General features: G+C 43.6%; 1 protein-coding gene across 13 annotated transcripts in view; it reads left to right on the top strand.

The window, feature by feature from the left end:
- Positions 1-12,811, top strand: part of CSGALNACT1 (chondroitin sulfate N-acetylgalactosaminyltransferase 1) — a 347,129-nt gene that overhangs the window by 253,696 nt on the left and 80,622 nt on the right. For all 13 annotated transcript variants that reach the window (XM_053900992.1, XM_053901002.1, XM_053900996.1 and 10 more), the window contains one exon: positions 715-1,642. In XM_053900992.1, the coding sequence (XP_053756967.1) occupies positions 1,012-1,642 (631 nt within the window). In that variant the 5' untranslated portion in view covers positions 715-1,011. The remainder of the gene's footprint in view (positions 1-714; positions 1,643-12,811) is intronic.

Here is a 12,811-nt window from a genome sequence, read left to right as displayed (position 1 = left end):
CCATTTTGTCAGCTTTCAGCCCTGCCAAGAATGAGTGCACACAGGTGAGAGCATGTAGGCTCACCTTTTGCTTCCATCAGTGCTGGGCGGGCCCTGCCTGCAATTTCAGTTTCATTAAAGTTTCGCTTTTATCATTTTATTTTTTTATTATTCTTATTTTGTAATCTGTATTTAATTTTGAGACAGAGAGAGATGGAGTGTGAGCAGGGGAGGAACAGAGAGAGGGGGAGACACAGAATCCGAAGTAGGCTCCAGTCTCTGAGCAGTCAGCAAAAAGCCCAATGTGGGCTGGAACTCATTAACCTTGAGATCATGACCTGAGCTGAAGTCGGTTGCTCAACCGACTGAGCCACCCAGTCACCCCTAGCTTTTCCCCTTTTAGCCATCAAAATAATATGTGCTACTGCGGGAAATTTATAAGATACAGAAAAATCTAGAGAAGCAAGGAAAATCACCATTAATGCTTTCACTCAGAGGGAATTCACATTTTGCCATATTACCTTCCAGTCTTTTTCCTGCATCTTTTGTTTTTTATGTGCACTCGTCTACAAATGAATGTTTGTATTCTGATTTAGAAACATTTAACGATATTTAATCCCCTGGCATAAACATTTTCTGTAAACCTCATGGGAAGTCTATTGAATGTTGATTGCCGCAGAGAGCATAAAGACGTTACTGTCTTTTAAGAGTTATTGTCATTTGGTCTCTTCCCAGGTCCCCTCTTGTGGTCTGCTGCACGTCTGGGAGGCTATGATGGGAATGAGTGTGAAAAGCTGGAGGCTTCACCTAACTCGTTGCTCCTGCCTGGATGATCATCCTTTAGAAGTAGGAAAAGTGCTCCACGCGGTGGCTGACTTCAAGGGACCAGACACATTGTAGAAAGAAATGGATGAAAGCAGCTTGGGGGCTCCAGACACACGCTCCCTGCGGTCTAGTCCAGGGAAGCCCTTCTGAGGCGCCCTGGCATTCTGGAATGTCTCCAGGTCTGGACGCATGGCCAATTCCTGAGTGATGATGGTTCGCCGGGGGTTGCTTGCGTGGGTGTCTCGGGTAGTGCTTTTGCTGGTGCTGCTCTGCTGCGCCGTCTCCGTCCTCTACATGCTGGCCTGCACTCCAAAGGGTGACGAGGAGCAGCTGGGGCTGCCCAGGGCCAACGGCCCCACGGGCAAGGAGGGGTACCAGGCCGCGCTACAGGAGTGGGAGGAACAGCATCGCAACTACATCAGCAGTCTCAAGAGGCAGATCGCGCAGCTCAAGGAGGAGCTGCAGGAGAGGAGTGAGCGGCTCAAGAACGCTCAGTATCACCCCAGCGAGGCTGTGGGCCTGGGGCTGGAGCAGGGCCCCCCAGAGAAAACGCAGGCGGACCTTCTGGCCTTCCTGCACTCCCAGGTGGACAAGGCGGAGGTGCACACCGGCGTCAAGCTGGCCACTGAGTATGCCGCTGTGCCTTTCGATAGCTTCACTCTGCAGAAGGTGTACCAGCTGGAGACGGGCCTGACCCGCCACCCCGAAGAGAAACCCGTGAGGAAAGATAAGCGGGATGAACTGGTGGAAGCCATTGAATCGGCGGTGGAGACCCTGAACGGCCCTGCGGACCGCAGCCCCAGTCGGCGCCCCTACTCGGCCTCGGATTTCATAGAAGGTTGGCAAGTTTGTGGATTGGGGTGGGAAGGAGAAGGAAGGGCATCTGGGTCCAGGTAACCAGGCGGGTCACCGTGGCAGGAAGCGGGCGTCTGGCTTTGGCAATGACTGGCAGAGGGTGAGCCACAGCAAAGGCACATAGTGTGGGTTTGTATTTCTCAGAGACGGCCGTTTTACTTACTTTCTCATGAAAGCCATGTTTATTGAGTGGACAGGTTCGTTGTTCCCTGGCAGAAGAAGGGAGTTCTTGTGTTCATTAGGAAGGAAGGAAGGAAGGAAGGAAGGAAGGAAGGAAGGAACGAAGGAAAGAAAAATAGAAACAAAAAATATTGAAACCCAAACAGAGGATGATAGGCAGTTTTAATTGATCTGTTCCCTGGGCCCTTCTCCTGGAGATCTGGCCTGGGTATCAGGCCCATGAACAGGAGAACTGCAAACACGTGGTCTATAGCACTTAACATTTGCCAGACACTGTTCTGGGAACTTTATATTTACTAATTCACTTTTTCTTCTTAATGACCCTATGAGGAGGGATGAAGATTGAGTTCAGATTAATTAAGTAAATCGCCCAAGGTTGTGCAGTTAGCCAGGATTTGAGCCTGGGAAGTCTGATTCCAGAGTCCCCATCCTTAACCACTAGCTTATATTGTACAGTCACAGCACATGAAAACTAGTGACATGAATGGCTTAGCTTTTTTTTCATGGGCACAGAACAGCCAAATATTAGTTTGTGTGTGATTGTGTCTACTTGGAGGAGAAATTGGCCTTGTCTAGTTTCTTGGAAGTTTCATTAGTATCTTCTTGCCAACTTTTCCACTGTTCCTGGGGCAAAAATCAACTAATAATTTGGGAGAGGAAATAACTTCCGAGGGCATCCACCTCTCCCTCCTGTTTCTGGAGAGAATCTACTTCAACTTCTCAGATGTGTGGCTGTGTCCACTATTACCTTACTCCCAACTTTGGTTATATAACGACCCTCTTGTTGCCTGCAAGCAAGACAGAGTCTGTTTAGTCATATCAAAATGGCTTTCACTGCTATGTATGCCTGTTCTCTTTGGACACTTCCCCATCTTACGATTTTTTTCCACTTTATATGTGAACCATAAACTCATGTAATTTTGGTAATCATTTTCATATACCTAGAGCCAGGTAAAGATATCTTGTACAAGATCAAGCTTTTTGGTCGTCAGGATGTTTTTGTTGTTACTCATTTATATGAGGTATGAAAAATACCTAGCACATTTGGCAGCTAGCAAGTACAAGCACATGCTGGGCACTCAGAATTCAAAATATCATGATGTCGTAGCAGCACATTTTATAGCGCTTTGAATTTTATGAAATGTTTCCACATACAATATCTTACTGGTGGACCCCCAGGGAAAGTCATAAACATCCTTAAAAAGCAAAATCCTGGTTGCCACTCGCCCTGGAGAATGCCACAAGAGCTGCCCACATACAAAGCACTTTCAAAAGAACTTGGTTATAAGTTAATGCCTGCCATTTGGAATGTTGGCCCTTGTGATTTTTCATATACATTCATATTTGAAACCTCTGCTTTTCTGTGTATAGTGTCTTGATACACAAGGCCTGTTATTCTCAGTCAGCAGTGACATAGGTCCCCTACCCCTGAATTTATTGGCTTTGAGATATGGCTGACTTTCTGTTAGAGACACTGTTATCCTAGCTACCCAGTGTTGCTCACATGTGCAGCACACAGCCTGTGTTTTAAGGCAGATCAACCCACACATACCTTCCAGATTTGGTGAAAGTCTAGTAGGCTGTTTTCTTAGGATGAGTGAATAGACACACACTTTAGATACATTTATACATATTTAACTGTCATAAGTACAATTTATTTCATTTTTTTTGTTCTTACCACAAAAGATTGTGGTGGCAGTCTTTTGTATTCTCAGGAAATAGGGTATTTTGAAAGAATCCACTAGTCCAAGGAAGCTTCAGGAAGGTCGAGTCAAAGTCTACATACGGAGCAACTTTCAAATAGTGATGTTCCAGAGCAAAGTGGGAATCCTGTTACTGTGAGAATTTGGTCACCAACTGGATGGCCACTTGGTCAGGAGGTTATAATTCATGATTCTAGGATCAGAGTTGTGGCTGGACTGGATTACATTTGAGGACCTTTGTAATCCTGGTTCCTGATTCTTTGATCTACACACAGTCAAGGGGAAAGAAGACAATGGAAAAGGTCTGATTTGAAATCTGTTTTCTATGAGTTAGAACAAGTGATGAGACCTTATAAGGGTGAAATAGGTCTTTGAAGTAACTTATTTGGGTTTCTAAATATAACCGTAGAGAGATTGATTTTGTGTTTGGGGTATCAGTAGTCCAGAAGTTAGAGTGATTTAGTAAAAGACAATGGGAAAATTTTAGGTCTTCCACACTCAGTTCTAAACAAAGGTAACTGATCTGCTGAATCCGGAACGAGAATGGGGATTCTTTGTGTTTAAAGAAATAATAATAAAAACACATGAATGCTTCCAGATGATAACAGTTAGGCAAAGCTTAAAGCTACCTATGAGGCAGGTAGCATGATGACATGAGCACGGGGAGCTGTGTGACTTTGACCAATATATTCAAGCCCCTTAAGACTCGGTTTCCTCCTCTCTCCGAAGAGACTTGGCTTAATGTCCTCCAAGGCCCTACCCAGTCCCAACCTTCTGCAACACGCAAAGCACTGCTTCAACTTCTTTTCTTCTCAGCTTTGCCAAACAACGGTCCCTGGAGGGTACTCTGACATACACTCTCCGAGATGACCAGGACACAACACTGACCCTTTGGGAACCTTGTCTCTGAAAGAAGGAATTAAGATAGATTATTTATCAGGTCTGACCTGACCGTGGCCACCTTCTAGGGTGCTGTGAAGCTTGCAGACGGAGAATACCACATTGGTGACTGTATGATCGATATTGATGTAATTATTTTCTGTCTCTAAAACACAGAGAGAACAGCATGTGCCTCCTCTCCCTTTCCCTAGACATTTTGTTGGCGTTGATTATCGCATTGGTTTCTCACATAATAGCATGGATTTTTTTTTTATAACTATCTGGGAAAAGAAGTAGAAAAATGTGATCAAATCCTGTGCCTTAGGATGCCTAAATGTTTATCTCCTCAAGTGAACAGAATTTTTTTTTTTTGTTTGTGGCTTAGTTATTCCTTCACTATAGGATATCCAGACTCCTATTTAAGTCTTAGTGGCATAACTTTTGGCTTTGACTTCATATTTTTAAGTAGAACTTTTGAACATAAATTTGACATGGTTCCATAAAACAATTTAGCTTTCCAAATTATTCCTCTTTTATAATCCAAACTTCTGAGAATGTGAGTCTGTGTGAGGCAGTCGTGTCTACTGTCTCCATGGGTGGCTCTTCTGTCACTCTCTGCCAGCTTTTGCAGGGTTGGTGGTAGCAAGAGCAGGGTCAGATTTGTGGTGAGGTGGAGCCAAGCCGTGATCTGCAAGAAAGTGAAAATTTTGAGGGCACCTTGAGATGCATTTAAATCAAGGGATATAGAAATTGCTATAAAACCTTAGTAGCTGCTTGTACAGTAAATCCCAACTTCCTGTGCTCAACAGCCAACCCCTTGTGCCTTCTGGGAAGCTAAGGCAAAGAGTGAAGATGCTGAGTTTTTGACTTCCATTGTTTGTGTCTCACTATAAGCTGTAAGGGATACACTGTGACCACTTTGCTAAAGCTGTTTTGGACAAGTCAAATCCATTTCCAAGTCCTGGGTACTTGGAGAGCCAGGTGCTTGGGGCTGTGAGGACAGGAAGTGGGCTCTTTCCTCAGCATGCATTTTGGTGATATGCTTCTTTGTCAGCAACTTTGTGACTTGGGGTTGAAAAGGTAGGGCAGGCATGCTTTTTCTCTCTCTCAAAATAAATAAGTAAACTTTTTTTTAAAGTTTACATTGGGTGGGGAGCAAGTGGGAAAGGGGCAAAAAGAGAGGGAGAGGGAGAGGGAGAGAGAGAATCCCAAGCAGGCTCTGTGCTGTCAGCACAGAGCCCAACAACGCAGGGCTCAAACTCACCAACTGTGAGATCACGACCTGAGCCAAAACCAAGAGTCGGATACCCAATTGACTGAGACACCCAGGTGCCCCTAAATAAACTTAAAAAGGTAAAGGCAGGCATTCAGATGCATTTCTGGGCCTTTTGGGGGGCATCAGGGGGTCTTGGTGCAGAAATAAGGAGAGTTAGGGTGTAGTGGGAGGGAGATTCTGCACAGTGGGGCATCTAACCTGTGTTTGGGGTGTGGGGAGATGTGCTGGCAGACTGGACAGCAGGAGGGCTTCAGGAGCTGAGTTGGGCCTTGGTTCTCAGCCAGCATCTCTAGGGCAGTGAGGGTGTTAGAACTTAGGACAGCCCTTCTGACTGTCTGTCACCTCACTGTGCACTGGAGAGACCATGCTGGCTCACTTTTAAGTTTTGAGCAGTCCTACGTGACACTGGGTTCCTCTGTCACTCACCCTATCCTGTTTGTCCCACTTCCTACCTCAGATACCCTCATTTGTTTGCAGATGCTTTAAGGTCCTTTAAGGAGGGACAAATGCTTTTTATCCTGAAATCATAGGTATAAGAGGCTTAAATACAAATAAATGGTTTGAAGCTGCACTTTGAAGCAGGAATTCTTCCTGTGGTGATGGAGGGAGAGAAAGTGGACTAGCCTTGGATTCTGCCTGTGGGCAGGGGTCCAGCCTCTCAGCACGACAAGTGGAGGAGCCCCATATGAAACGAAATGCTCTGCTGTCCTAGGATATTTTGAAATTCTTAATAATTTTGGAACAGGGAGCCTATGTTTTCATTTTGCACCAGGCCCTACAAACTAGGTTGTGAGTCCCACTTCCAAGGTCGAGAGGACAGGAGGGAAACATAAAGGAAGAGGGAGATAGAATTAGCAGTGAACTGTGTAGTTGGGCGCCTTTGCTGAGGGTCAGCTCTGTTGATCTTCGGTGCGCTGGGACAGATGGAACCTCTGTGTGACATACATCCTATGTGTACAGAGTATTTTGTCACAAGACTGCAGAAACTGGAAAGGCTGCCATTTTATTATATTTTTATTGTGCCCATGCAAAGCAGTTTTGTTCCCAAGGGATTTTTTCAGAAGTTGAGGCTGTCACTGTTGTCCTGCCTTATGTTTCCCATTAAGAACAGGCTATAAGAGCACTTGTGACAATGGGGGAAGCCCAGGATGGACAAACTTGGCTTTAGTGGGAGTAGAGAGCAAAGGCTCCATGGAGGGATGGTCTGAACTGGGGCCTCATATAAAGTGGAAAAACGTGCACTGGGGGAGACTAAAGGGAGACGCATGGGTGAGGGGCCCCTTTATGTGAATGTATGGCCAGGGCTGCTGTTCAGATTTCAGCCTGCTCAGCCTCTTTGGGTAGGAAGCAGTGTTTACAGAAAGGATCTGTAGTTTTTTAACCAGACCACTGGCTTATCCCCTGATAGAGTCAAGGGTGAGGTCCTGCACTGAGGCTTAATTAACATGCATGAATAGGACACCTGCTATTTGTGCAGGATGTCCCCAGCTGTTTGGGGAGCTGAAAAAGGAGGATGAAGCTAGGTCTCCCAGCCTGCAGGAACTGATTATGTACATGGGGAGGCAAAACTCTGACTGGGTGTCCCGCACGGAGTACTCTTGGTACTGTGGGCTTCAGAATTGGTGGCTGGATGCAAGCCAGATGGTCAGGGAAGGAGGCTGGGCCTGAAGCTGAGAAGGGGTCACCAGAAAGGGAATGAGATAAGGGAACAGATTGGTATCATGGAGAGGGGTACCAGAAAGCTGACTGACTCCAGAATAGGAGGTCAGTGTAGAGACCAGCCTGGCCAACATGCAGGATCCGAGAGTCACTAGCAGTGGAGTTCACAAGGGTCCTGAGGGCTGGGCATAGGAGTTTAGCTCAATAGGGATCATTTGGACTTGGAGTCAGAAGGTCCATTCTTTCTAGGAGGCAGTGAGCTCAAGCTCAGCTCTTGGGTCCCAAATAGCTCCCCTTCTCTTCCTGCTTTCAGTGGTTCCCAAGTACTTAGACAATTCAGCATCTTGGAGGTCCCTGTGGTCACAGATGGGGACTGCCATGCTCTATCCCAGCTGCTCTTATGTTGGTACACTGGGCACCATGTCTGACATTTCACACACACTAGTTTACTTAATCCTCTCTTCCAGCAGACAGTTGGGCATGCTCATTATCTCTATTTTACCTCAAGGTCACTCATCTGGTGGGTGCTGGGGCCAAGGTTCCAGAGCTTCAGATCTTGGCTCCTCACCAGGCTGTGTCTCACCTCTGAGGTCTCTGACCCCAATACACACTCCTCTGGTCCCAGAATGATGTGGGGAAATCTTTTAAAAACATGTCCAAGGTGTCCTACACTGGTGAGTTGTATACAGTTGGGAAGAAGTTTTACTAGGAAGAGAAGGAAAAACATGAGCACCTGGGGGAGACAAGCAGAAAGAGACACAGGAAGAAGCAGCTAAAGACAAATCCTTCATGTAACCGAGGGCAGAACTGGCAGTGTCCAGGAAACTTTAGCACAAAAAACTTTATTTAAGCTGCTCAGACAGGCGCTTCTTCTCAGAATTATTACAACTTTATGGGAAAAGATTTGAAAGAGGAGAGAATATTGAATTCAAAACAACTAGTTGAAAGCCACTGAGGAGCTGTTTGGCATGCTTGTCCGTTCCTAAGAGACAGGGTTTACCTTTTTATTGTATTCTCCAAAACATATGACCTTACGTAGGCAAGCTTGGAGGACCCCACAATCTGATCCCAGCTTATCTCTTCAACTTCATTTCCTGCTGCTCTCTCCTGTGCTTCCTGTCCTACCACCGAATCCTTATTCTCTTGCTCCTGCCCTGGCACTCCTTCCCTGAGCACAGTCCTTCACCAGAAAACCCTGGGCTCCCAACCTCTCCGCCCAGATGTTCCTCTCTGAAATCTGTTCTCATTCTTCCAACTGAAGCTCCTTTTTCCCAAACTAGCCTACTGCATGGTGCTTTCTCCATCTGGTTTTATAGCTCTTCTTTAGATCAGCCTATCTTTACTGACAACTTGTAGCAGTTGCAGTTGCAGCCTGAACTGCAATTAGGGAGCCAGCTGCTGGAGCCTGAAAGTCTAACTCCACCAAGGTCTGCCTGCCTGCACGAGGGGAGCCTGGCCTCCTGACTCTCTTTTTACCCCTTGTATGTGACCTACTCCTGGAGGGCCAGAGCCACGCCCCATTCAGCTTTCAGCTCCCACCCAATTGTAGACACTGCACCATCAGTATGTATCAAAGAAATTGCTTTAAACTTTTTGGAATAAAAGTGTATTTGAAATCCTAGGTAACCAGGATACTCACAAATCTGCTCTGCTCTTAAAGTTCCATCGTAAATTAGTTGTTTGGATTAGGGGTATTTTCCATAGAATAATACTGTAAATAGTACTTGGGTTCCTTGGACATACCACAGATCTGATTTAAATTCCAAAATCAAACAAACTGGTGCTTGTTGGAGAGGAGGTTGGGGATGGAGTGGTGGCAAGAGGGGTGAAAGGGAGTGAGAAGTAGGCTTCAAGTTTTGGAATGGGTAAGTCACGATGATGAAAAGTACAGCATAGGGAATATAGCCAATGGTTTGTTTTTTTTAAGTTTATTTATCTTGAGAGAGAAAGAGAGAGAGAGAGAACCCGTGGGGGAGGGACAGCTAGAGAGGGGGGGACAGAAGATCTAAAGCAGGCTCTGTGCTAATAGCAGAGTACCCATTGTGGGGCTTGAACTCAAGAACCATGAGATCATGACCTGAGCAGAAGTTGGATGCTTAACTGACTGAGCCACCCAGGTGCCCCTAGTCAATGGTGTTTTAATAGCTTTGTATGGTGACAGATATACTTGTGAGCATAGCATAATGTGTAGACTTGTCAAATCACTGTGTTGTAAGCCTGAAGCTAACACAACAATGTGTGTGAACTATACTTCAATAAAAAAAGGAAGTTACCTTCCCCAATTTTTTAAAATAAATAAATAAAAATAAAATAAAAGCTAAACAAACTCTAAAGAACACAAATGCCAGAGGTGGGAGATAAGCGGGTATGGAGAGTACTTTAGAAAGTTATTTTAATTTTCTAGGCATTACTAGTACCTTCTGAATGTAGCACCTAATGGTAAAGTCATTTTTAAAACCTTTTCAATTTTAAATATTTTAGAATTATAGAAGAGTTACAAAAATAGCAGAGAATTCCTGCATATACCTTTTACCCGGCTTCCCCTGATGCCAACATTTTACGTGATCAGGGTACAATGGTCAGAACAAGGCAGATAACATTGGTACAGGAGTAACAGCTAAATTATCCCTAGGATTTGTCTTGTTTTGTTTTTGTATTTCTTCTTCTACTTGGTTTGTATTCTCTGTACTTCTTAGATCTGTGGTTTGGTGCCTGTCATTCATTTTGGGAAATTCTGAACCAGTGTTTCTTCAAATACTTCTTTGCCCCATTCCTTCTCTTTTCTTCTGGAATTAAATTATGTGTATGTCACACTGCTTGACATTGTCTCTCACCTCTTGGATGTTCTGTTTCTTTGTTTTCATTTTTTTCTCTTTGCGTTACAGTTTGCGTAACTTTTATTGACCCGCCTCAAGTTAACTGATTCTTTCCTTAGCAGAGAGAGGGTTACTCATGAGGCCATCCAGGGCATCCTTTATCTCTATTATTGTATTTTCAAAAATTTCTACATTTCCATTTGATTCTTACAGTTTCCATCTCCCTGCTTGAAATTACCTGGTTGTACACGTTGTCCACTTTTTCCACTTGAGTGTTTAACATATTGATCATAGTTATTTTCAGTTCCTTGTCAGATGGTTCCAGCATCTATGTCATATTTGAGTCTGCTTCTGATGATTGCTTTGTGTCTTGGGTTTTTTTCTCTCTCATAATTTTTGTTGGAAGCCGGACATCTTATATAGCTAATAGAAACTGAGGTACTGTTTTTCCCTGGAAATGGCACACTTTTCCTTCTCCTAGGCCTTTAGTGTGTGTGTGTATGTGTGTGTGGGGGAAGTTAATCAAGTTAGGAGTTGGGCTGGGCTTGAGGTTTGTTGTTGCTGTGGTTACCCCAGAACACCACAGCCTTCAGATTTCTTTAGAGATACCTTGTGTTGGAGGTGGAGGTGGTTTTGCCTGAGCATTCTCTGCTCAGCCCTGCAGTTTAGATCTTCCCTTTTCATCTCAGAGAAGGTCTTCTGGCATTTCTCTCCTGTCCCATCCCAGAGGTTCTGCTACTTGTTATTCAGGCTTGTTGGCTTGGCCCTGCAGGGCACTGGTGGTGGGGTGGGGTGGTCCCTGGTGTTCTGACTGAATCTTACACATGCACCATGTCCTAGGTCTTGAGGTGTTCTCCTGATCCAGCTCCAGGGGTAAGGCTTTTTACTTCTCCCTTCCCCTAGCTACAGTGCGTTTCACCAGCTCCCTGAGGGTGAGAATGTTTGTTGCCCTTTCCCCACCAATAAGCTTTTGTTCCACAGAGAGGAGGCAGCAGAGAATGATGCAGGAGGAGTTTCTTGCCCCTTCCCACATGGATGCTGCCCTCTCCCCTGGGCCTGCACCACATAAACTCACTCTTTCTTTCTTTCTTTCTTTCTTTCTTGCTTTTCTTTCTTTCTTTCTTTCTTTCTTTCTTTCTTTCTTTCTTTCTTTCTTTCTTTCTTTCTTTCTTTCTTCCTTCCTTCCTTCCTTCCTTCCTTCCCTTCTCTTTTTTCTTCCTTTGCTAAAATTGAAGTATAATTGGTGTACAATATCCTATTAGTTTCAGGTGTACATACATTACAAAACGATCCTGTCACCATAAAGTTATACAATATAATTGACTATATTCCCTATGCTATATGTTACATCCCTGTGATTTATTTATTTTATAACTGGAAGTTTGTACCTCTTAATCCCCTTCATCTATTTTGCCTGCCTCCCCACTCTGGGAGCCAATAGTTTGTTTCCTGTGTGTATGAGTATTTCTGTTTGGTTTGTTCATTTATTTTGTTTTTTAGATTCCTCATATAAGTGAAATTACATGGTATTTATCTTTCTCTGACATTTCATTTAGCATAATACCCTCTATGTCTACCTATGTTGTCAAAAATAGCAAGATTTCGTTCTATATATATTATGTATATATGCCATATTTTCTTTATCTGTTCATCTATTAATAGACACGTAGGTTGTTTCCATCTTTTGGTTACTGTAAATAAGGCTGCAGTGAACATAGGGGAGCATATATATCTCTTTGGTGGTTTTATTTTCTTTAGAAGTGTAATTACTGGATTGTATGGTAGTTCTGTTTTTAATTTTTTTAGGAGCCTTCATACTGTTTTCCATGGTGGCTGCACCCATATATGTTACTACCAGGAGTGTTCAAGGGTTCCCTTTCTCTACATCCCGGCCAACACTTGTTATTTTTATCTTTTTGATAATCACCAACCTGACAGATGTGAGGTGATATCTCATTGTGGTTTTGATTTGCATTTCCCTGATGACTAGTGATACTGAAAATCTTTTCATGTGCTTGTTGGCCATCTGTATGTCTTCCTTGGAAAAATATCTGTCAGGTTCTCTGCTTATTGTTTAATCAGGTTTTTTGTTTTTTGATATTAAGTTGTATAAGTTCTTTATATATTTTGGGTATGAACTTCTTATTGGATATATGATTTGCAAATATATTCTCCCATTCAGTAGGTTGCATTTTCATTTTGTTGATGATTTCTTTCACTGTGCAAAATCTTTTTAGTTTGATATCATCACATTTGTTTATTTTAGCCTTTGTTGCCCTTACCTGAGGAGACTGGCCCAAAAAAATATTGTGTAAGACTGATGTCAAAGAGTTTACTACCTATGTTTTCTTCTGGGAGTTTCATGTTTTCACGGTTTTACATTCAAGTATTTAATCCATTTTGAATTTATTTTTGTACCAGGTATCAGATAATGTTCCAGTTGCATTCTTTTGTATGTAGATGTCCAGTTTTTCCAACACTATTTATTGAAGAGAATGTGTTTTCCACATTGTATATTCTTGCCTCCTTTGTCATAGATTAATTGGCCATATATGTGTGGTTTATTTCTCTGCTCTCTTTTCTGTTCCATTGATCTATATGTCTGCTTTTGTGCCAGTACCACACTGTTTTGATTACTA

This window comes from Panthera pardus, unplaced genomic scaffold (genome assembly GCF_024362965.1).
Source record: "Panthera pardus isolate Hobbes unplaced genomic scaffold, ASM2436296v1 HiC_scaffold_13, whole genome shotgun sequence".
NCBI lineage: Eukaryota > Metazoa > Chordata > Mammalia > Carnivora > Felidae > Panthera > Panthera pardus.
Note: the sequence above shows the minus strand (reverse complement) of the source record. Positions and strands in the feature narration are given on the sequence as shown.